Genomic DNA, 22,966 nt, shown 5'->3' with positions numbered 1-22,966 from the left:
CTTTATCAAGAAGACAGTATTCCAGTCATAAAATGCCATCCCCATAGAAAGCCCCCAAAAGTAAACAAGACTGACCAGAACATTAGAACTAAGTTTTTGGGTTTCTCCGTGACAAACGCTTGCATTGACTATTACACACTTACAAGGTATCAGTTTTCATTTGGTCATTGTTGTTCAAAGCAGGAGAAGGCTTGCTCTTTTGACCGTCAGTTCCTCCTTTGGATGTGTCCTGGAAGAAAAGCCTTGGCATCCACAGTGACATTAAAATTTGTCTGTATTCATTACGAAAATTCTGGTTAAGAAGTCCGTATATTATTGCATTAAGGCAGCTGTTGAAATAGGCCATGAAGTAACTTATAAGGAATAACCATTCAGGAACTTTTGGTGCCATTTCCATAGGATTGATGGCTACAGCCATTCCAATGAAGTTTAGAGGTGCCCAGCAAAAGGCAAAAATCACAAAAACCACAAACATGGTAAGGAAGTTTCTGAAGTCACTTGGCTTCAGTCTTGGCTTTGTTTCTGACTTGACCCGTCTTCTAACTTGAAGCACTAAGACCCAAATTCGAAGGTAGCAGAAGCTCACAATGGTGATAGGGACAATGAAGTGAATTACCACAACAGCTATTGTATAGTAGGAGCTTGCAGTCTGAACAAATGTGCATGAATAGATGCGTGGATCATACTTTAAAGAGCCAACAAAAAAATTTGGCACAGTTGCAATTACTGTTAATACCCAGACTAAGGAGACATACAGCATGGTGTTCCAACAGCTGTACACTTTGTCATAGACAAAACTATGACATATATAGCAATATCGGTTTATTGCAATTGCAGTGATGTTGAAAATAGAGCCTATTACACTTAGTCCCATCACAAAGCCACTCGCTTTACAGTGCATTTCACCTAAAGTCCATCCATTGTGGAAAATAGCTAAGAGCACCAGTGGGTATGGATACAAGGCCACCACCAGATCAGCCAAAGCTAGGCTCACCACAAACGCATTACCTGGGGAAAAAGAAAAATACATAGACATAAGTCTGAAAGCAAGCATCGTTGTTAACAAGAAGAAAATACGATATATTGTTTTGGATATCAGCAATGCTAAATTATTGATGATGTCGGCAAGCAGCAGATATATAGGACCAATAGATATGTAGGACCAATAGGACGATTCAGCTTAGAAAACCACATAAATATCTGCAGTAACATGATGCTTTGAATCTGTTGGTGACTGAATTATAACCTCCTTTCTATTTTAATCTTTATTAAACATAACCATCCATAAGCCATTACATAAGCACATGTTGAGTTGTTTCAGTGTAGCTAACTCCACAGCTGGACCAAATAAGGCAAAAAATAAAAAAAGTCTAAATTGTGCCAGGTAGGCAAGCCATTATGCCATTCTCACCTATCACTGGAATACTAGCAGGCTTCACACGTACCAAGAGGAAGCATATACAAAGACTAGGTCTATATGGATTAGAAAGATGTGTTGATTTATGTATATTCTAAATTGCTACAAAGTAATCTGTAGTATAGATATTTTCTGCATGAATGACCTACCCATACTGCAGTTATTTTCCCATAGGATTGATTAAGGAAGAGTGAATTGCCTTCACCACCCCCTGTAGAAAGGCATATTTAATTATACAAAGGAAAAACGCATGAATACAGGAGAAAGTGTTCAAATTCACGGAAGGACCCTTTAGATCCTTTTATGCTGATGATGTTTAAAGAAACTTTAGTAATACAGTTGAGACATATTGTCTCTCTTTAAACAGTGTCCTTTTCATCAGTTTGAAATTTCTGGATGTTTTATCTAAGGATACTTTAATAAAATAGTGAGATAGTAAACTATATTCCTGAAAAATCAAATATGAAATCATTCTCTAGGAACTTCCCAGGAAACAGAAAATAGAGGTACTAATTTTGGATTCTTGGAATTTAGGTAGCATAAAACACATTTCTGGTTTGCATACTCACTTTTTTTGCTTGAAGTCTTCACAGCATGAACAGATGTGCAAAAGACCCAAGTAGCTTTTAAAATTGTGTGTGGAACATAATTATTTTCTGAAAACAGCAATTAGCTGCTCAATTCAACAAATTCTGAGCTTTCTAGTCCTCCTTTAGGATAACAGTTCTCCACTGAGTTTTAAGTACAGAAATAAAGCCATGGATAAGGATGTCATTAGCTGAGAGCCATAAAACCAACAATCATGTAGGATTAAACTCTTTAAAAACTGACAGAAGTTCACTTGTATACTGTTTGTTCTACCTTCTCTGCATCTGTAGCTTGCTTAACCTGAATTAAGGTATGGGGAACTTTCTTTCTCCTATACACTTTAGGGGAAGACCATGTTCAACAGAATTTACACAACAGCTAGTGAATTTAACAGAAAGTAGGATGATCATCTGTAGCTACTGAAACATGGCTCATCTCACAGGAGTGGTGTACAAATTATTTTAGATAGTTCCTTATTATATGCTCAGCAGCCTGTCTCACACTCTCTATACTTTAAAGGCCACACAAGTGTTTTCATAGCTACGGTTCACAGTGTGGTACTAGACTAGATGGTACTAGATGTAAGGAAAGTACATGCTATTTATCTTGGAAGCAGGATGTAAAAACAAGTACTGTATTGGGTTTTGTGCTATACCGAGCCACAGTCACTCCCTGCTTTAGGGTTGAGGTGGGAGGTCTATTTGAGTTTGTTGTTGGACTTGCACAAGGGAGCATTTCCTGATGACTTTATAAGTCATGACTTACAGAAAAATGTCTCCAGTTTGGGGCTTCATTCTTCAAGAAAGAAGTAAACTCTAATTAGAGCTAACCTAGAGCAAAGCAAATAATTACTAGTTTTATGATCTGTGAGGAAAGATTGAACAAACTATGGAGATGATTAAGGGGGACACGATAACTCCAAATAAGCAACGCAAGACGGATATAATCCATTCCCGTTACTTTGGTGAACACAAACAAGCCTCAGTCACAACAACAAAGTTTCAGATTAGACACTGAGAAAAACTACTTAAAGGCAAGAAGAATGAAGTAGTGGAACATCTTGCTTTGAGTCTGTCCATCTTTAATCTCCCCTTGTTTATAATTACTAATTAGCAATGGAAACTATGCAGCTCTGATAAAGTATTATCCTGAACTTTCTTGTGAGATATCACCTGTTGGGAGCCAAGCTTAAATATAATTTCCAGGCTTCAGACCCTATTGAATCATTATTAAAGTGAATTTCAAGGTCTGGACCAGATAAAATAAGAACATATTCAAGTAAGAGCAATTTGGTATAAAACTGACTTCGCATGTCTATGTCTCCTCTCCTGGTTGTGTAGGAATACCCCTAAGGACCAACCTACTCAGTCAAATGATTTAAGCAGCAGATTATTCTAAGTGTCAGACTGAGTGAAAACCTCAGCAAGGTATGAGTGTTTTTCCAGCTCAGACTTCAGGATTTTGTCAAAACAGTTGATTACTGTGATGGAACTGTGTAGCTGGTTCCACTCCCAGATCTTCTTCATTAAATGTATGTCCATGTACACATGGACACTTACTACTTATTCAGATTATTATCTTTCCCCAAATTTGAGTTATTTTGGCATATCTTATGGAAGAACTACATACCAAGATAGCAAGTTATGCTTTCAAAGGCAGGATGTCTGGTAACCTTCCAGGTGGTGGCTTTTAAATGGAAGCCCTGGCCACCTCATTGCTGGTTCTTGATGCTGCCAGCAACGCCTATGATTTTTGACCCATATTTTCCACTGGGCTCCAGCTCCTATAATTCTTGCAACTCCTTTCAGGCTTGGCTGTGGGGGTTCTTCTTAATATTTGCTCTTTAATGTGGAAAGAAAAACATGACTCTGAAGTGACTGAAGAACTGACACCAAGTAGGCAAGTGGAACCAAGTACTGCATAGGTTTTTGTTTCTCTTTCTAGAGTGGCTCAGCAAATATGACTCAAATGGCATGGAGGGAGATGTTAGCTGCTCCTGGAGAAAGGTTGACACTTCTTACCTCCTCACTACTAATATTTGTCTCTAGTTTTGACTTTTTTTATTAGTATTTTTTTACAGTATTTGAGCTTTTGTAGTTCTTGATTGTTTTGTTCAAATAGGTAATTTTAAAATCTGTTTCAAATCATCGTCAGCTCTTTTTTTTTTCTCTCACAATCCATCAGAAAAAGTAAAACTTGCTAGCCTAACTCAGATGAAACTCCATTCATGTCAGCAGGAATGAAGCCACCAGAAGTGGACACCAGCAGCAGGTGGAGCAGAGAATTAAGTCTTTCACACACTGACATTTGAATTCCCTATGACACTACAAGCCAAGATCTAGGGTAATCTTTGATATACTGAGACGTTAATCTATTATAATGTTTAACAGTGTGTTACTAACAAGAGGTTTAACATAATGCTCTAACAAGTGCCAGATTGGTTTTTGTTTTCTTTGAATATGACAGTTTAAAAGCTGTGAGACACTCATTTGCAGTTACGTTTCATGATTTCAGATATTAGTGGAATATACTGCAGACTTTGAAGTAATGGAAAGGGACAGGCAATGTATTTTCACTAGGACCACAGTATTTCAGAAACTTTAGCAAAAAAATATAACATAAACAACGAATCAAGGCTGGTCTTTGACCTATGGAACATTCAGGTCATATTTTTTAGGAAATGTATGTTCTACGAAACTGTTTATAATATTTGGTGCGTATAATTATCCAATGATATGTGTAAGGAAAATTCTTTGACATCACTTGGAGTAGAATCATGGAGTCATTTATGTTGGAAAAGACCTTTAAGACCATTGAGTCCAGCTGTTAACCTGGCACTGCCAAGTCCACCACTAAACCATGTCCCTAAGTGCCACATCTCCATGTCTTTTAAATTTCTCCAGGGATGATGACTCAACCACTTCCCTGAGCAGCCTGTTCCAATGCTTGATAACCCTTTCAGTGAAGGTGTTTTTCCTAATATCCAGTCTAAACATCCCCTGGGGCAACTTGAGGCCATTTCCTCTTGTCCTATTGCTTGTTACTTGGGAGAAGAGACTGAAACCAACCTTGCTACAACCTCCTTTCAGGTAGTTGTAGAAAGCGATAAGGTCTCCCCTCAGCCTCCTTTTATCCAGGCTAAACAAACCCATTTCCCTCAGCTGCTCCTCATAAGACTTTGACACAAGACATCGCCCTTCTCTGGACATGCTCCAGCACCTCTGTCTTTCTTGTATTGAGGGGCCCAAAACTGAACACAAGATTTGAGGTGTGGCCTCACCAGAGCTGAGTACAGGGGGATGATCACTTCCCTAGTCCTGCTGGCCACACTGTTTCTGACACAAGCCAGGATGCTGTTGGCCACATTGGCCACCTGGGCACACTGTTGGCTCATATTCAGTTGGCTATCGACCAACACCCCCAGATCTGCGGAGCCGCGGACGAACGACACGCCGAGATGGGTTCAGTGTGGAAGATAGAGCATCAATCAACGTGTGTGTTTATTGGTCCAGGGTACATATATTTATACAGACAATGATAATTATTATGCCTATTAGTCACTAGCTGATTGGCTTCAGCTCTAAAGGTCGTATTCGCACGGTCCACCTACTTGCAGTTAGCTTACAGCACAAGCTTCTCATAACACTGAGTTTCTCATGCTACTATTTCTGATTCCTATTGACTTGTTTTCGATACACGACAGTACCATAACACAGTGTTTCTCAGACCACCATTACCATAACACTGGGTTTCTCAGACCACTATTCCTAATTCCCCTTAACCTGTTTTTGACACACCACGGTACACAGGGCTGAAGCGTCCTTGACATTTTTCATGTATCAGCAGCTGTGAGCAGCTGCAGGCAAACCCTAGTGAGGCCCAGCATCAGCAGCTAGAGCAGGCTCTGATCATACAATTGCTTGGTGGGCTCAGGACCCTTGTCTCTGAGCCATTCTCCAACACAGATCCTTTTCTGCCAGGCAGTTTTCCAGCCACTCTTCCCCAAGCCTGCAGCTTTGCATGGGGTTGTTGTGACCCAAGTGCAGGACCCGGCACTGAGCCTTGTTGAACCTCATACAATTGGCCTTGCCCCATTGATCCAGCCTGTCCAGATCCCTCTGAAGAGCATTCCTACCCTCAAGCCAACCAACACTCCTGCCCAGCTTGGTGTCATCTGCAAATTTACTGAGGGTACACTCGATCCCCTTGTCCAGATCATTGATAAAGATACTAAACAGAACCGGCCCCAGTACGGAACCTGGGGAAACACCACTTGTGACAGGCTAACTGGATATCTCCATTCACATCTCTTTGGGCTCATCCAGACAGCCACTTTTTTACCCAGCGAAGATTACACCCATCCAATCTATGAGCAGCCAGTTTCTCCAGGAGAACGCTGTGGAAAATGATGTCAAAGTCTTTTACTAAAGTCTAGGTAGCCAACATCCACAGCCTTTCCCTCATCCACTAAGTGGGTCACCATGTTGTCGAAGGAGATCAGGTTAGTCAGGCAGGACTGGCCTTTCATAAACCTATGCTGACTGGGCCTGATCACCTGGTTGTCTTGTATGTGCCACGTGATGGCACTCAGGATCATCTGCTCCATAACCTTCCCCACCACTGAGGTCAGACTGACAGGCCCGTAGTTCCCCAGATCCTCCTTTCAGCCCTACTTGTAGATGGACATCACATTTGCTAACCTCCAGTCACCTGGGACCTCCCCAGTTAGCCAGGACTGCTGATAAATGATGGAAAGTGGCTTAGTGAGCACTTTTGTCAGCTCCCTCAGTACCCTTGGCTGGATCCCATCCAGCCCCATAGACCCGGGTGTGTCTAAGTGGTCTAGCAGGTTGATAACCATTTCCCCTTAGATTATGGGGGCTTCATTCTGCTCCCATCCCTGTTTTCCAACGCAGGGGGGTGGGTACCCAAAGAATAACTGGTCTTGCTATTAAAGACTCATGCAAAGAAGGCATTAAGTACCTCAGCCTTTTCCTCATCCTTTGTCACTATGTTTGCCCCCACATCCAATAAAGGATGGGTATTCTACTTAGACCTCCTTTTGTTGCTAATGTATTTATAGAAATATTTTTTATTCTCTTTTATGGCAGTAGCCAGATTAAGTTCTAGCTGGACTTTTGCCCTTCTGATTTTCTCCCTGTATAACCTCACAACATGCTTGTAGTCCCCCTGAGTTCCCTGCCCCTTCTTCCAAAGGTCATAAATCCTCCTTTTCGTCCCGAGTTACATCCAAAGCTCTCTGTTCAGCCAGGCCAGTCTTCTTCCCCACTGACTCATTTTTTGGTACATGAGGATGGCCTGCTCCTGTATTTTTAGGATTTCCTTCTTGAAGAACATCCAGTCTTCCTGGACCTCTTAGCCCTTCAGGACTGTACTAAATGCAGAGGAGAAGGGGAGTATTTTCTGTGGCAGTTATCCTTTTATTGTGCATCTATCCAAAGGCTTTGGAAGAGCTTTCTGTTCAGAAAAAATCCAATCCTAGACAATCTGAAAATTAAACACCTGTGTTTTCACAGAAAAGGCTGGAATCCAGACTAAACAAGGTTTAAACCTTAGTCATCCACTTTCTGGATGAAAGCACTACGCTGTTATGTAGAAGATGAGAAGAGGAACTTTTAGTTTTAAGATGAAACAATACAAACACCCCACTGTGGGATAGTTTAGTGGAGAATGCCCTGTACACCCCTTTTTCAAGCTGTGATGCAATGCAAAGAATGCAGGATTCACAGAAACAGAAGGTCAGCACGTAGAAAGGAATTTGAGATTGTGGTTTAGTGACTTGCCAACTGCTAGACTGGGACAGGCTTGAATTCTTGGCCCTACATCTGCAGCTGAGTTGGTGCTGGAAGCTACATTTGGAGAAGTTGAATTTTAGGCTTATAAACCATAGCTCTCAAGTGTCAACATAGTCTTGCTGAAAAGAGGCATCTAAATTGCACTGTTGATTAATGTGCTTTTGAGATCATGATTTTGGCATGCTTGTCAGCTGTGTATGACTATAACCCAGTGAGCACAGACTCGTTCTGTGTGCTCAGGCTTCTTCTCCCTGTGGTTAAATATGGGTGCACCAGTACCTGCTGTGAGTTTGCTGTCTTGAGTTTCATAATAGACTGCAGGTGCAAAAAAATATTTCTAGTACTGTGCTGTTAAAAACTTAGTAAAGGCTTGAGATTTGTAACTCCTAGGTGTATAATTTTGCTCCTCTGTGACTTCCTCTGGTGCAGGTAGGGACAGTGGTGACTCTCTACTGCCACCTGGTGCACCAGCCACACAGAGACAATCCATCGCACCGTCTGGCAGGGCAGAAGGCAAAGGAAGGGGTTGGTTCTTCCAGAGCAAAAGTCTGCTAATTAGATGTTACATTTATGGGATGATAAATACTTTTCTGATACTTTCTAAGATTGCAGGAGCTTTTTCTGGTACTGGATGTTTTAAGAGAGAAAAGGGGAAGCAGGAAGGGCAAGACAGACTCTTCTAGAGAATTCACTATTGCTTAGTGGTTAGGACACTTCCATGGTAGAAGAGCCTTTCTTTGAGAAAGGACTTGAGCCTATGTCTCCCATAGTCACAAGAGAGTGCCCTACTCACCAGCCTTGGTGCTCTTCTGGGGTTAGCCTGCTTGTCTCTTTCTAGGTTATGTTCAAGAATTTCACCCTAGAACCAGAACACAGAGGTTATCACTTAGATTGTAGAGTGCTCTTAGTCAGTATGTTTCAAAGAAAAAAAAAAAAATAATCCTTTTTATGGTTTAACAGGCAGGAAACTGAAATAGAGAGGTGCAGGGACTCCACCAAGACACAGATTAGGAAGAACACTCTAGGTTCATCAGCCTTGCTCTTCTCTATTAGATAATGCCACTTCTATTAGGCACACTCTGGAAAAAATGACAGTGCCTGTCCAGATCACTGCTCTGAAATGACACCATAGTGGTGTACAGGTACTGAGGGATAGAGCCAATAGAAAAGCTAGAGCTATTAAGCAGAGTTAGTAAAATTCAAAGCAAACAAAGGAGTGTGGTTGCTGTGATAGGTAGTGAACCTGTGGAACTCCTTAACAGATCTTGCAGATGCAAAAATTTCACTGTATTCAAGGGAAGGCTTGAAAAATACTTGAAAGAGACATCCGTTGAAGGTTGCTAAACAAACAAAACATACTAGGTTCAGGAAATCCTCTGAGCTATAAGGAATCACAGGTTGAGATAATACAGAAGTATCATATAGGGATGTTCTGGTTTTTGTTTTTTTTTTTGTTTGTTTGTTTGTTTGTTTGTTTTTTTTTTTTTCTGAGTGCCTGTTTACATCTACAGTTAAAGATAGAATATAAAACTAGCTATGCTCTTGGTCTGTACCAATACAACTGCTTTTATGATGAGAACAGTAGGTTTTAGTGACACCATGCAGAACCACAGCTCCTTCTCAGGCTCCCCTGAGTGATAGGATGCGACATTCTCATTCAGGTCTTTGCCAGCCACTCCTCTACACAGCCTGGGTTTGCTGACAAAATGTTTGAAGGGGTAATAGCTTTGTTCTGTATGTCTAGCCACATTCTACAGCAGGCTCAGGGTTGAAGAGCCCTTATACCAATGCCCTCACACTGAAGTCAGGGTAGTCTGGGATGGTGAAAGGCCCCTGTTGTTGCAGGGAGAATGTCTCTATCTAGGGTACTATTGCTTTTCATGCAGGGAATGAAGCCAAGACATTTACTCTGCTTACCACGGTGGGCACCAGTGATGGCCCAACTTCAAAACCTCCATTGGCTGAGCACAATTACTGAATAACAACACAGCCAGACTGTTTTTTTCACTAATTCATGAAAGAAGTTGTGTTTCCTGTATCTGTCAGTACATATCAGCTTAATTTTCTTCACCTGAAGTAATCACAGCTGTTGATTGCTTCAGCTGAAGAAGAATAGGAAACCTACATGAACAACTGCAAGAATGAAAACTCATTTACTGCTGACAAATGGGCTACTATGAAAAGCTGTAAAACACAACAGGTGCAATCTAGTCAGATTCTATGAATAGCTATTATTGTTAATAACATTTTCTTTTCAGTCTCCCAACACAACATTGCATTTCATAGAAACAAAGTTAAATATGTAGCACTTTGTAGGAAGTTATTTCATTAAAAAAACAAAACAAAACAAAACCCCCCAAAAAACAACCAAACACACTAAAACTTTGTTCAGACCAACTATAAAATACTGGAATATGGAAGCAAATAAAGTAAGGACATTTCACCACTAAAAACTCTAGACAAAACTTTATTGTGTCCTGGCAGATGTTAATTTATATTGTGTGAAAGACTAGCTTATCTTCTATTACCTTCATTATTACCTTATCTTACCTTCATCTTTGCTACTGTCTTTAGCCTGAATTTGTGTCAAAAGAAATTATGTTGGTTTTTTTTCCTCTCTTACAGCAACAAAACATCATTCAGGTCCTTAGAATAACTAATCTTCTATTTGCTTTTAGAAAGGAGGACAGGAAACTGAAGAATTAAAATAATTTTGTGCAAACAAAACCCATGTTTTGTTTTATTAAGCTGGTTGGTTTATGGGTGTTTTTTTTTTTTAATATTCACTAGCAGATTGGTTGAATTAAAACAAACCAACAAACAAAACCAAAATTAACCAACTAAAAGAAATCAAAAAACAAAAACACCAAGCCAAAATCCCAACAAACATCAGAATATGAAGTAATTCTACTTTTAAATATAAGACTCGAGATATTACAGAAGATATTCAAAATATCCAGAAGATATATCAAGTGAAGAAAATTGGGACTATTGCAGACTCTGGGATATACTCAGCACCAGTTAGCCAAGAGATTTGATTAGCTGTGGTAAGATGCATCCTTTGGCTTTGCCCAGTAGACCCATTTAAACAAAACAGAGTGTTTTGACCAGTACAAATGGTGGGATCTCAACTTATGAAGACATGCAAGTGGTAATTTTCATGTGATTTATTCAACTGCTATGTGAGGCTCCAGAAGAAGGACTCGCACCATGTAATAGCTACACAACCAGAAATAAATACATGCAAAGCATGTACATGCAAACTAGTTACAGCTGCAAAAAGAAACAAAATCTAAGACCATTATTGCTGCTATGTACTTTTAAGGGTTTCTGTGTTCAACTCCCAGACACAGTGGGGGATCCTAAGATGGTCTTGGAATTCTATAAAATGTGTTCTGATAACACTGCAGTAAATATAACATGGGAACATTTAATATGGTGAACACTAAGGTTGACAAGTAGCCAATGCTTCTAACATTCTCTAGAGTCCTTTCATTATGATTTTCTCTTCCTTTCTCTTATGTCCTATTTCACCAAGGAAGGAGATAGAAGGTACTTGATGAAAATGGCCATTATAACCTTTTGTTCTGAGTTTTTGGAAGGCCTCATCACTGTACATGCATAGGGAGGTGAATGTCTTCAGAAGCTGTTGTCAGTCTGTGCCATTTGCTTCTTTTGGAAACAAGGTCTTAAAGTGAAGTACTTTGACATGTTTCATCTTATAATGATACTCTTAGGTTTGTAAACAGCATGTAAACAGATGAGTAAATAAAATGTTTTTAGAGAAAGTGATTGTGTATTCTCCTCTAAAGTATTGTCTGGTTTATGTTTCAACTCTATACAGACAAAGTCTGTAATAATAATTTCCTGAGTTAAGATCTTTTCTGATAGCCAGTAAAAGCTTTGCAATATGACTAGACCAAAAATCTGTTCTGCCTGGGTCTGTGAGTTGTGATATTAGTGAGACAGTTAAATGAAGGGTGATAGGCATAGACATAACCATTATAACCACAGAATCATTTCTGTTGGAATTGATCTCTGGAGATCATCTAGATCACCTGGACATAATGGTCTGAGCCGGACAGAGAATCCAGACCAACAAATATTTACAGACCTGGAGGTCAGAGGGTGGAGTGTAGTGAGGGCTGCACAGAAAGAGGGAAGATGCACCAGATCCTAGCAAAAACATTTTTGGAAAACAATTCCCACTGGCTTTATCAAGTGCAGAATTTCTCTCCTTATCTAGATACTCAAATACTAGGTTCAGCTTACACAGGTTTCAGAATCCTTTTCCACATGCTACTTTGATGATCTTTGAGCACTGTGAACTGCAACTAGTGATTCAGATTAACTCTTTGTGGGAGTCCTAGCTGTGACCCAAGTGAGCAGCCCGTTGCCTGGAAAGAACAGTTGGTGAATTGTGTCTGCATGAAGTACCAAGTCACACCTCTTTTACTGGGTGAATACACCTGCAAACTGGATCAAATCAATGCAATATTTACCAAATCAGGCTCAACTGGAAATCGCTTTTGTATGTATTCTAATCATTTTATTGTAGAAGGCTATCATGTTAGTTATGCATGATTTTCCATTTGTAAATCCATGCTGATTACTACCAATCACCTTGTCTTTCATGTTTTTGGAAATGGTTTCAGGGATTAGTTACTCCATCAACTATTCATTACTTTATTGATGAATGCAATTTTATTGACTGCTTGTCTTCCAACCATTAAGCCAAACTTTGCTTAGGTTATGATATAATTAATCTAAAAAGCAATGGCCAAGAATGAGACACTAATTGTAAACATGTCACATATTCTCATAGGCTAAGGCTACCCACAGGCTTGTAATCCTGTCTTGAAAATAAATTATACATGAAATTCCTGGAAGTGTTGTGGAAGGTATTTCAACTCTCCAAATAAGCTCTTTTGGTCTCTGTGGTACTGGCAGTGTTTGAGAGTAAAAGAAGGAATACATAACTGCATCTTGTATAGTTTCCAAAGCACTTATCTCTCAGTCCTTTGCAGGTTATTTTTATTTACATTTCATGAGTGAAGCACTGGGGATCTGAAAGACCATAGCATTTTACTCATAAAAGAATGCATGGTCAGCTTTGGTGGAGCTTTGAATAACGTAGTTACCTAGTTCAGTGTAGTTACCAGTGAAGTTACCGGTTTTATCTGGTAGTTAGCTAAACTTTAATAGTGTAGCTAGCTGGTTTCTGCAGGAAAATTAGGAAAGTAGGAAATTAGTCTCTTAAAAGGAGCTGTCCTGGCTCTATTAATGGATTTTGTCTCTTAGCTCTTTGGCTGGTTGTGTGAAAAAGCACCATGAATCCTTGAATTGCTTCTGCTGCTCCATCCAAGAATAGAGCTTTACTGCAGAGAGCTCATGCCTCATGCAGTCAGTGAATCTTGCAAAAGAAGCACCAGTCCAGATTTCAGGAGAGCTGGCAGCTAAGGGAGTGCTGCTAAGACACATCAGAATTGCCCTACCACAGCTGCTAAGAGGTCCTTCTATTTTCCTGTATCTGAGGATACGTTTGCATTGGTTATTTCCAGAAGATGAAAGGAAACTTATTCATACTCTCAGCTGAAAAAAGAAGATTGTGTGACTGTGTTAGACTTGAACCTATGGAGAGCCAGGGTATGGTGTTGCAGGCAAAGCACTAACACCATCCTTTGGTTTTCCTTTTGTTCAGAACATGGATAGAGTTGACACGTGCCAAGTGAAATACACAATGTAAATATACCCTTATATTCTTCCATTACAAGTGCAAGAGAACCCTTACACTTCTCCAGTTCAACTAAATGCTTATCATTCTATTTCCTCTAAAGACAAGCACACCAATAGCTTCATTTACCAAGTGGAATAGAATTTAATATTATATTCTAAAATAGGAGTGTCTTGGAGCTGATCTTGGTGATATAATTCCTATTTGTTTATCAATAAATTGAATACTTCCTCTACAGATTAAAAGAAAACTATAAATTAGAGCTATCATCCAATATGTTATTGCGAGGTGCTTCAAAGGAGGATACAAAGTACCCTATAGCTGTAGAATAACCTGTCTCGGATTATAATTTTACCCTAATCCTTAGTTGCTAGAATTTTGTTTACACCTGGCAGTATTACATTCTGTATGTTCTTCAATTTTTGATAGCATTAACCCTTATGACTTTGAATACTGAAAATATTCACAGAAGAGCCAGTAGTTCTTTAAATTTCCCAAACTCCTGACTTCCACAGTTTACTTAGTTTGAAAAAGTGACTTCGATTTTAGTATTCTCCATCTCCAGATTACATTGAACATGTCCTTAGTCTTGTGTCATGATTCTCGAGGCGATAGAAAAAGATGAAGCTAGTCTATCTTCTCTAAGGCTACCTATTACTTTATATACAGTGTCATATAAAGCCATCTCCACTTGCTTTTGAAGAAACTGTTTATGTCTCCAGGATTTCCTGTGATGCAGACTGATACAGAAGTTATTTTACTCCTTTATGATGCTTCTGTACTCCTAAATGCCTATTTCGGTCCCTTTACACTAATAATTTCCTTACTAACTTTCCACTTCCAAAATATTTTAAAACTCTATATTCTTTAGATTTCTTCTCATCTAGAATATTCTTACATCTCTGATTTCCACTTTTTCTAAATTTACTTGCAAAGTTTACTTCTTTTTGCTGAAGGATACTTCCTCTGTTAATTTTCCTAATTTGTGAATGAAAAATACTTGCTTTTCACTTTGCTCTTCTACTTTTAGAATTTTAACAGGTTAACAAAGTGTAAAGCTATTATTTTATAAGTAACTTTGAAGATTTATTTTCTCAGCTGGTTACTGTTTGAACCAAGTCTCACATAAAAGAGGATGGAATTCGTGATGAGTTTCTTCTTTTTCCCCTTTAAGAAGAGAAGTGTAATTAGAAGCATGAGACGAGTCATGGGCACATGACTGAATAATTCTAAAAATGATGTAGAAAGACTTGGAGCATTGATCATTTGGAAGTATTAGCTGAGAAAAGGCTTCATATCTTCATGGACAGATTTCTTATGGGATACCAGCTTGCAATCCAAGCTGGCAGAATGAATGAACTTGAAATTGAGAGACGGGAAGAGAGCCTGAGAAGTAATCATGTAGATTCTTCATTTAACACTCAGGGCTGGGGTAATTTTGGCTTTGGGAAGGCAGTGGCAACAAATATAGAAAATAGGAGCTCAAAGACTGACTGAGGAGTTCAACTGAAGTGGTAATAACAAAATAATTTTGTTAGAATGGAATTGCACCAATGATCAGAGAAGAGAAATATTAACTGAAAGGTGTATAGCCTTCATAAAAGAAAAAAAAAAAAAAAGATAATGATATCCTGGTAAAAGCCAAATTACATTGGGGAAGAGGTCAATGTGCAGGGAAGTACACAAAAACTTGCAGTAGGATGAGATCACCTCTGATTTAGAAGAGAAATACTAATGGAAACAATTTAATGATGAGACACTATAGCTCCTCATATGTAAAGGAGATAATAAACATACTAATGCCTGATGAGCACAGTTGATTTATTCAATACAGAGTCTATTTGCCAACATATCCCAGCCTTTGTTTTGATAAAGACCAAAGACATCCCTGAAGAGCCTGACATAGAAAATAAGATTGCATTGAAAGCAGATGAGATTATTATGTTTAAATTAAATGGAAGAATAAACAAACCAGACATAACTAGGAAGGGGTTTTGCACATTTTGATAAATAAAAGCTAATTAGGAAAGTGAAGTCAGCTCTGTTGTGGAGCTTGGAGACTTGAATGTGGAGGAAGCTTGGTACTTCTTCATATTAAGGATACAAAAATATTCTCTGGAACTTGCACCCAAAAGAGGGAAAAAATATAAGAAAAAGTTCCAGATCTAGCTGGAGGAAAAGTCTCAGCAAGGATACCAGGGGCAAGAAATGAGGCTATAAGGACCAGGAAAAGGTATGTCCACCAAAGAAAACTGCTAGAGAGTGCAAAAATGGATAGAATGTGAACGGATAAAACTCCTAAACTTTATTGGCTTTGCAAAGACTTCTAAAATGAATAAAATGTCTTTCCATCACATTAACAAAAGGAAAAAGGAATTACTGGGGGAGGGGGAATCTGAAAATCAACTCAAAATGGCTGCTGGTCTGAAGAAAGATTTTGCTACAGGTTTTAATAAGGACACAATGGTGGGTTTGGGGACAAGGCAAGCTGGGAGGTGAGGTAATAACATATCTGCAATAAAGCAAAAATGTCATAGAGATTAAATATACTTGATAGCAGAAAATTTTTAACATCTGTTATTTCAGATATTGGTCATGGTTTCTGAAAAGACAGGGAGTTATGTGTGGGACCTATAGAAAGGGGCTGAATGTGCTCTCTGGTCCTCACTGCCAGTAGGTAATTTGCCATGACTCACCTGCAGCTGTGGTGTTCTCACACTTTACTACCCATTTCCTCCTCCCTTGCTACATTGCTGGCACAACTGCTGTTTCTTTTTGCATGAATGATGCTAGTAATAAGTCAGAAAAACAATTAGTCATAGGGTAATGAGAAAATTAAAACAACGTTGCCTCTGGAAGATTAATTTGTCTACCATAGAGAATGTGCTAACATGGAATTTGTATTTAAGGTGGTGAATCGGCCACAAAGGAAGAATGAATCGAGAAATGTTTGGGCTTCTTAATCTCATCTTAATTGTAGACAAGGCTGCAGAAACAAATTTGAAAGGAAAATTAAAGCTGCAGATAAAGACGAATGCATTAAAATTCAATGTGATCTTATATGAAGTATTTGTGCCAACTAATCTGATCATCTTTATTTGATAAAAGCTGAACTTAGACTTTCTGTACTTGGGAGGCTGCTCTAAACTGATCTAGCCTTGGAAGCACATATGATAGGGTGCCATGCATAGTCTGTTGCTACCACTGCCTGGGTGGTGATGAAAGAAAATTGTTGGACTGGAGGGAGATAACTTACATTGGACTAATTTTGTCTGATTCAGAAGTATTATGCCATAAAACACAAAAGAACTAATGAAATTTTGTGATAATACAAAGCTGAGAGCTCACATTGATACAGGGAAATGTCAAGATCTTTTCTTCCTTGAGGATTAAAAGAGCAGAAAGTGAGTATAACAGCATGATGTATGAGGTCAGGTACTGAAGGAATAATAATTGTGTGGTCTGAAAAGACAGGAAAAAAAAAAAAAAAAAAAAACACAAAACTGTATTAGCAAGTAATTGTATCAAGACGAGCCATCTATATGATGCTATCACATAAGAGGAAAATGTGACTCCAAGGCATACCAGGTCCCTTTTATCCATCTAGGGAAGGACAGAACAGAATAGAATATTAATATTTTCTTAAAGGTATTGGTGGTACTTCATCTACTTCACTGTGAACGGTTCAGTTTTCTCTTGTTCAGGACAGATTAATTCAGCTGAGATAAGTGAATCAAAAGGCCTAAAACATTCAGGAAAATGAAGAGCCTGGTTACAGGAAACTAAAAGCATTCGACTTGTTTACCATGGAAAAACAAAGGTTGAGAGGTAAATACATCTTTATTCTCCATTAATATGGCACAAAACTTCTCACCAGGTAAAGAAAAGGTACAGCCAAGTTAAATGACAATTATAGTTCTACAAATAAAAATATCTACTATAAATTAACAACTAATAAGCACAAAGTTAAAATAATAAAAAAAATTTGAACCATAGTCTTATTGCAAATAGATACAAGAGCTTTATTTCAAGTGCTGGGTTCAATGGACTTCGGTGAATGTTAAAGTCATATTCCCATTAATTTCTTAGTATTGAGCAACTTCAAGGCTAGAGATCCTGAATGTGAGAGAGAATGTGAAGGCCAAACACACACAGACCCAAGGCTAAGAAATCTGTGGATCCAGGGTGCAAGAAGTCAGGAGAACAAAAGCTGAAACTATAAGAGTGGGAACTCACGCTCTGCTTATCAAAATATATTCTTTTCAGCAACACTGCTGATAGTAAAGACAATTTCGCCAAGCAGTTTCAGGACCCAAGAAGCATCTTGAACATTTCGGTCGTATCAGTAACAATTTTTTTTTTTTTTTTTTTTTTTTTTTTAATATCAGTCTTATTTGGATCAATATGATCTCTTGGGGGACAGGTGGTGAGGAGGAAGATAATGTGTAACTTTAAAAATGGAAGTTGACAAGTTACTAGAAGAATTATGTGGTAACTTCTGACTTCATTTGTTTTCTTCTCACCTAAACATAGGTGACTACATTCTTCTCCAGGACACAACTGTCCTCTGTCCCAGCAGACAGGAATAATGGGGGAGGAATAAAGGAGAGAAAGAGAACTGGTGTGGCCGAAGAGATGAAGAATAACTGAAAATAGCATATAACAATGGAGAAAACATACCCTTGGCTATATTACACAGATGTGGAGTGAAGGATACAGAAAAGGAAATAGCATGGAAAAGAAGTACAAGATTTGGTTACATTGCCAAACATGTTTATCTAGTAGACAGAAGAATACCAAAATTACAATTCTACATGCAGGAATGTTTTGTATGGATGTGCATATGAGAATTATTGTCCATCTCTACAACCACAAATATTAGGTAGAACTAAGCATGCAAATACACCCATGTTCTTACAGATAAAAGAAATGTGAATTTTGATTTGTGTTTCAACAGCACCTTTCAATTCAAACAGAAATCAGGGTCTCATCATGCTGTGCTAGCTGTTACATATAGAAAGGAAAATAGTGGAGAGAGTGAAGAGGGTTGACACAATGCACTAAAAATATCACATTCTGCTAATGTATTCTCTGGCAGTGCACTAAGGTTAATATTAAGTCTTCTGCCAAAAGTATGCCCCGTTGAGGACACCCAAAATCAATAGTTGCTTTTGAAATTTCAGAACATATTTGCAATTTCAAATAGAAAGACAGGCTAATTTATTTTATTTCAATATACTAGGTTTTATTTAATTTTGTAATGTGTTGGACAAAGTTACTCCCCTCCCAAATTAAAAATTATAAAAGCATTAATTTCTGTAAATTAAATCACTTTTGGAGATCAGAAGTTGCTCTCACAGAAAAGACTGGGTGCAGTCGTATAAGACAAGGATGTTGATTCATACCAATTATGCTATGCATTACTTGGAAGAGCCTTCACAGATTTTCCCCTCCCCCTCGAAAACCAAATTTAAACATGGGAAAAAGGCTTCTGTATGCTATGAAACAATTCTATTGTAAGTTTGGCAAAATTCCCACTGTTTACAGAGTGAGAGCAATCTTTTTCCTAATTAAGGCGTTCAGGAGCAATCTCTAAAAGCACCAGTCCTACCCCTTCTCCATTTCTCTCCTGCTGAGCACAGTACTTAGCAGCATGAAGGCTAACAGGTCATTTTATTTCACTCCTTTCTTGTGCCTCATATTATATAACAGCATTAAAATGGAGTTGCTTTTGATTGTGCTTTAATTTTTTAAGGAGTGTTGTGGTTTAGGCCTGATTGGCAGCCAACCACAACGCAGCAGCTCTCTCTCCCTTCCCCTCCAGCAATGAGAAGGGACAGAGAGCCAGGCTTGGGGTTCAAGATAGGACTGGGATGGGGAAAAATCCCCCTTTTATGATCACGAGCAAAAGGTAGACTCGTTAGGGGAAGGAAGAAAAAGAACATACATTTATTACAGACACTAAAAACACAAAACAGAGTAGGACAGTGAGAAGCATTGCCACATCTTGAGAACACCTTCCCCCCACCCCTCCCTTCTTCCCGGGCTCAGTTCTGCTCCCGATATCTCTACCTCCTCCCCCAGTGGCGCAGGGGCAGGGAATGGGGGGTGCAGTCAGTGCTGCCACTTCCTTCATGTTCGGTGAGGGGAGTGTCCGAAACTTGTTCCTCCTGCTCCATCGTGGTCCCCCTCTCACAGGAGACAGTCCTCCACAAACTTTCTCTGACATGAATTCCTCCCATGGGCCGCAGCGTTCCCCACACTGCTCCGTCATGGGTCACTAACTTCCTCCGACTGGATTCTCTCCCACGGCTGCAGCCCTTCCCGAGCTGCTCCGGCGTGGGACTCCCCGCATGCTGCAATCCTCCCAGCACTGAATTACAGCAGCGGGGTTACCTTTTCCCATGAGACCCCGGCCTTCTTCGGGCACAGCACCTTGATTATCCGAGCAGGAGCAACAGGCCATAAATCAATGTCTGCTCCACCGTAGATCTTCATGGGTGGCGGGGGGGGGCCGCCCTGCCGTCTCACCACAGGATACAGGGGGGTCTCTGCTCTGGCACACCTCCCCCCTCCTTTCTTCCTCCGTTCCTCCACTGACCTTGGTGTTCACGCAGCTGCAGCAACTCCTCCTCACGAGTCCGACTGCCCGTCACCACATCCCTTCTTAAATACGTTATCGCAGAGGCACAGCTGATTGGCTCAATTTTCCAAACAGAAGTGGAGCTGACTTCGAGCTGGGGGAGCTTCGAGAAGCTTCTCACAGGGGGCCACCCCAATAGCCCCCTCCCCCTGCCACCAAAAAACTCCACCACTCACTCAACCCAGGACAGAGAGTGATGCATAATTACATTGTTTGCAATTATCAGATTTCTCTGTAAAGCCGAGGACAGAATAGTGTTAATAAATCCTGGAAATATGTTAACACCCTATTTTTCATTCTGAAGGAAAGATTACTATCTGTTCTAGTAGCCCCAAGCAGCTCCCTCCCTGTTTCTTCCCTTGCTCACCCAAACCACACTTTCAGGCGTCCTCAAGTTTGGCGGTACTCCGTGGGGTGCGATCCCTCAGCCCCACATAAATGGGACCCGCCAGCATCCCTCGCATGTGGTTAGACGTGTAATGACTAGGGAGAGAAAGTCTCAGCACTTCTTAAACTGCACCATTTAATTTTAAAAAATGGCAAATGAGTGCCTTCTTCCATTTAGCAAGAGCTCTAGTCACTGCTCAGGAAACACTATAGGGCTCAGGAATAGACACCCATTAGAAAAACACTAAAAAAAAAAAAAACAAAACAAAACAAAAAAACAACCAAAAACACCAAAACAAAACTAAACCACCACCAAAAAACCCCCACCACCTGGGAGAAACAAGTCAGCAGTTCTGCCTCCCTGCCCCAGGTGAGGAAGCACCCCGCCGCCTCTCAGGTGTGGCGCTGGCCCAGTATGATGCAGAGCCTAGGGGACCATGAATCCCTGCCTTCCCTCAGCTCTCAGCAAAGTTTTGCCACCCCGACCTGCGTGCGCAGCGCAAAATGGTGGCATTCAACACCCGAAGAAGCGAGCAGCTTATGGACCTGCCTGGTGCTATTTGAATTTTAGTAGATACACTATTATTTAGGGGGAGGGGTGTAGCACCTTATACCGCACCAGTACCCAACAGCTCAGGTGAGGGCAGGTAGGCAAGTGGCAGGTGAACTGGGTGCACCAGGGAAGGACCAGCAGCTGGGTGGGGGTAGAGAGCATCTGCATGCAGTGGGAATTCATACGTGAATCAGAGAAGTTGACCAGGAGGCAAATCTGAGAAGCTGGTGCTAACTACAGAGTTGTTTACTTTGAGAAACATGTAACTAACCCAAAGATGAGAAGAGAAAGCAAGTAAGTTTAGCAAATAAAACATGCAAAGCCACATTTTAGCTCACAGAAAAACTACATACACAATTCAAGAAAAGCACCCCACTTTATTTACTGCTTTCGGGTTGAAGGATATTCGGTGAGGAGACCAGAAGGCAAGCGATTCCATGAAAGACGATTGTGAACTCTCGTGAAGATTCCGGAGCGTGGGCTGAGCCACTTTCCCACACATGCATAGCACCTGATTTTCAGAAGTACGCTTAAGCAAGTTTTAAAGTTCCTTTTTTCTTCCTCCGAAGGTTTTGGGCGCATTCCTTGTCTCCGGTATTTGCATCGGATGGCACAGATTCCCCTGGTCGGCAGCTCCGTGGGAACTGCGCACTGCCTTAAGAGCCACTTAGGGACCTGCCTTCCCGCCTTGAGGGCCGGGGCAGGACGGAGCGCAGGGGCAGCGGGCTGGGAGGGACCGTCACAGACAGAGCGTTTGGAGGTCCCCACACACGTTATAGGGCAGGCACCGAGAGAGCGGGACTCCCTAGCTCCCCCCCCCACTCCCCCTGACCCCACAAGCAGGCCGGTCTCCTGGGGGCAACTAGAAGCGGGGACCGGGGTGCCCCCGGGGCGCTCGTTACCCCCTGCGGGGCTCGAGCCCTTACCTGAGTTCCTGAGCTTGCGGTTCTTTAAGACGGAGACGATGACCAGCAGGTTGCCCAGGATGTCCACCACGGTGGTGAAGATCAGAACGCTGGAGAGCACCGCCGCCACCCAGGCGGGACGCGGGGCAGCCGCCGCCTCCCGCTCCGCCAAGCCGAAGGGGCCCCGCCCGCCTGGGTCGCAGCAGTTCCTCAGGGAGCCATTCTCCAGCATGTCCAAGTCCCCTCCTCGCCTTGACCGCCCGCTGTCCCAGCAGCAGCCAGGCGACCGCTGACTAGCCGCGTGGGAGGGCGGGAAGGCTTTTAACGGCTCCCTGGCGGGGCTGTGGGCGGGGATAGATCCGCCCCCCCCAGGCGGTAGGGGAAAGCCCGGGGGCGGGCACTTGGCCGGCGGGCCCCGCCCCGGCGCGTGGCGGCCGCTGAGGGCGGCGGCGGCGGCGCTCGGTCGCCCGCGGTGGTTGGAGAGCCCGGGAGAGCCGCGGGGGCAGGCGAGGGTGGCGAAGGGCCGGGCGGCGCAGCCCCTCTCCCTCAGTGCTGCTCCCGGCAGCAGCCCCCGGCCCCGCCTGGCTGCAGGCGGCTTCCCGCCGCCGGGCTCAGCCGGAAACCTCAGCCTTCCGCGGCGGGAAAACGTCTTGTGCTTTGGTTTTGTTTTGTTTTGTTTTGTTTTGTTTTGTTTTGTTTTTTAACCCCTCGGTCCATTGCGTTCCCGGCACTGCAAGGCCAGGAAAGTCCCTTCCCCTCAGCCCCTCCAGGCGCTCGGTGCATCCAGACAGGTTTTTCTTACACATTTCTTCCTTCAGTCTGGGCTAAAGAGCTACAGAGGTTTTACACTTAAATTGCTGTGGCCTCGTGCTTTGCATTTGAACAAAGCAATTTGTCACATCAATACTGTCGGCAATGCCCGA

The 22,966-nt window shown here is 41.4% G+C and overlaps 1 protein-coding gene across 1 annotated transcript; it reads right to left on the bottom strand.

Moving 5' to 3' along the window:
* Positions 1-22,341, bottom strand: MTNR1B (melatonin receptor 1B). Its single transcript, XM_032991179.2, has 2 exons — positions 22,065-22,341; positions 1-1,008 (listed from the first exon to the last, which is right to left on the bottom strand). Exons 1-2 carry the CDS (start codon positions 22,273-22,275, stop codon positions 140-142), a joined length of 1,080 nt encoding a protein of 359 aa, XP_032847070.1. The 5' UTR covers positions 22,276-22,341; the 3' UTR covers positions 1-139.
* Positions 22,342-22,966: the final 625 nt, after the last annotated feature.

This window comes from Tyto alba, unplaced genomic scaffold (assembly GCF_018691265.1).
Source record: "Tyto alba isolate M040663 unplaced genomic scaffold, T.alba_DEE_v4.0 Super-Scaffold_2, whole genome shotgun sequence".
NCBI classification, from domain to species: domain Eukaryota; kingdom Metazoa; phylum Chordata; class Aves; order Strigiformes; family Tytonidae; genus Tyto; species Tyto alba.
This window is presented reverse-complemented; position numbering and strand designations above follow the sequence as displayed.

Bases quoted from the DNA above. Each gene is read 5' to 3' on its own strand.
- MTNR1B (XM_032991179.2), bottom strand. From the start codon at position 22,275: ATGCTGGAGAATGGCTCCCTGAGGAACTGCTGCGACCCAGGCGGGCGG. The intron at 1,009-22,064 runs GTAAGGGCTCGA...CTTTTTCCCCAG, and splicing joins CCGCAAGCTCAGGAACTCAG to GTAATGCGTTTGTGGTGAGC.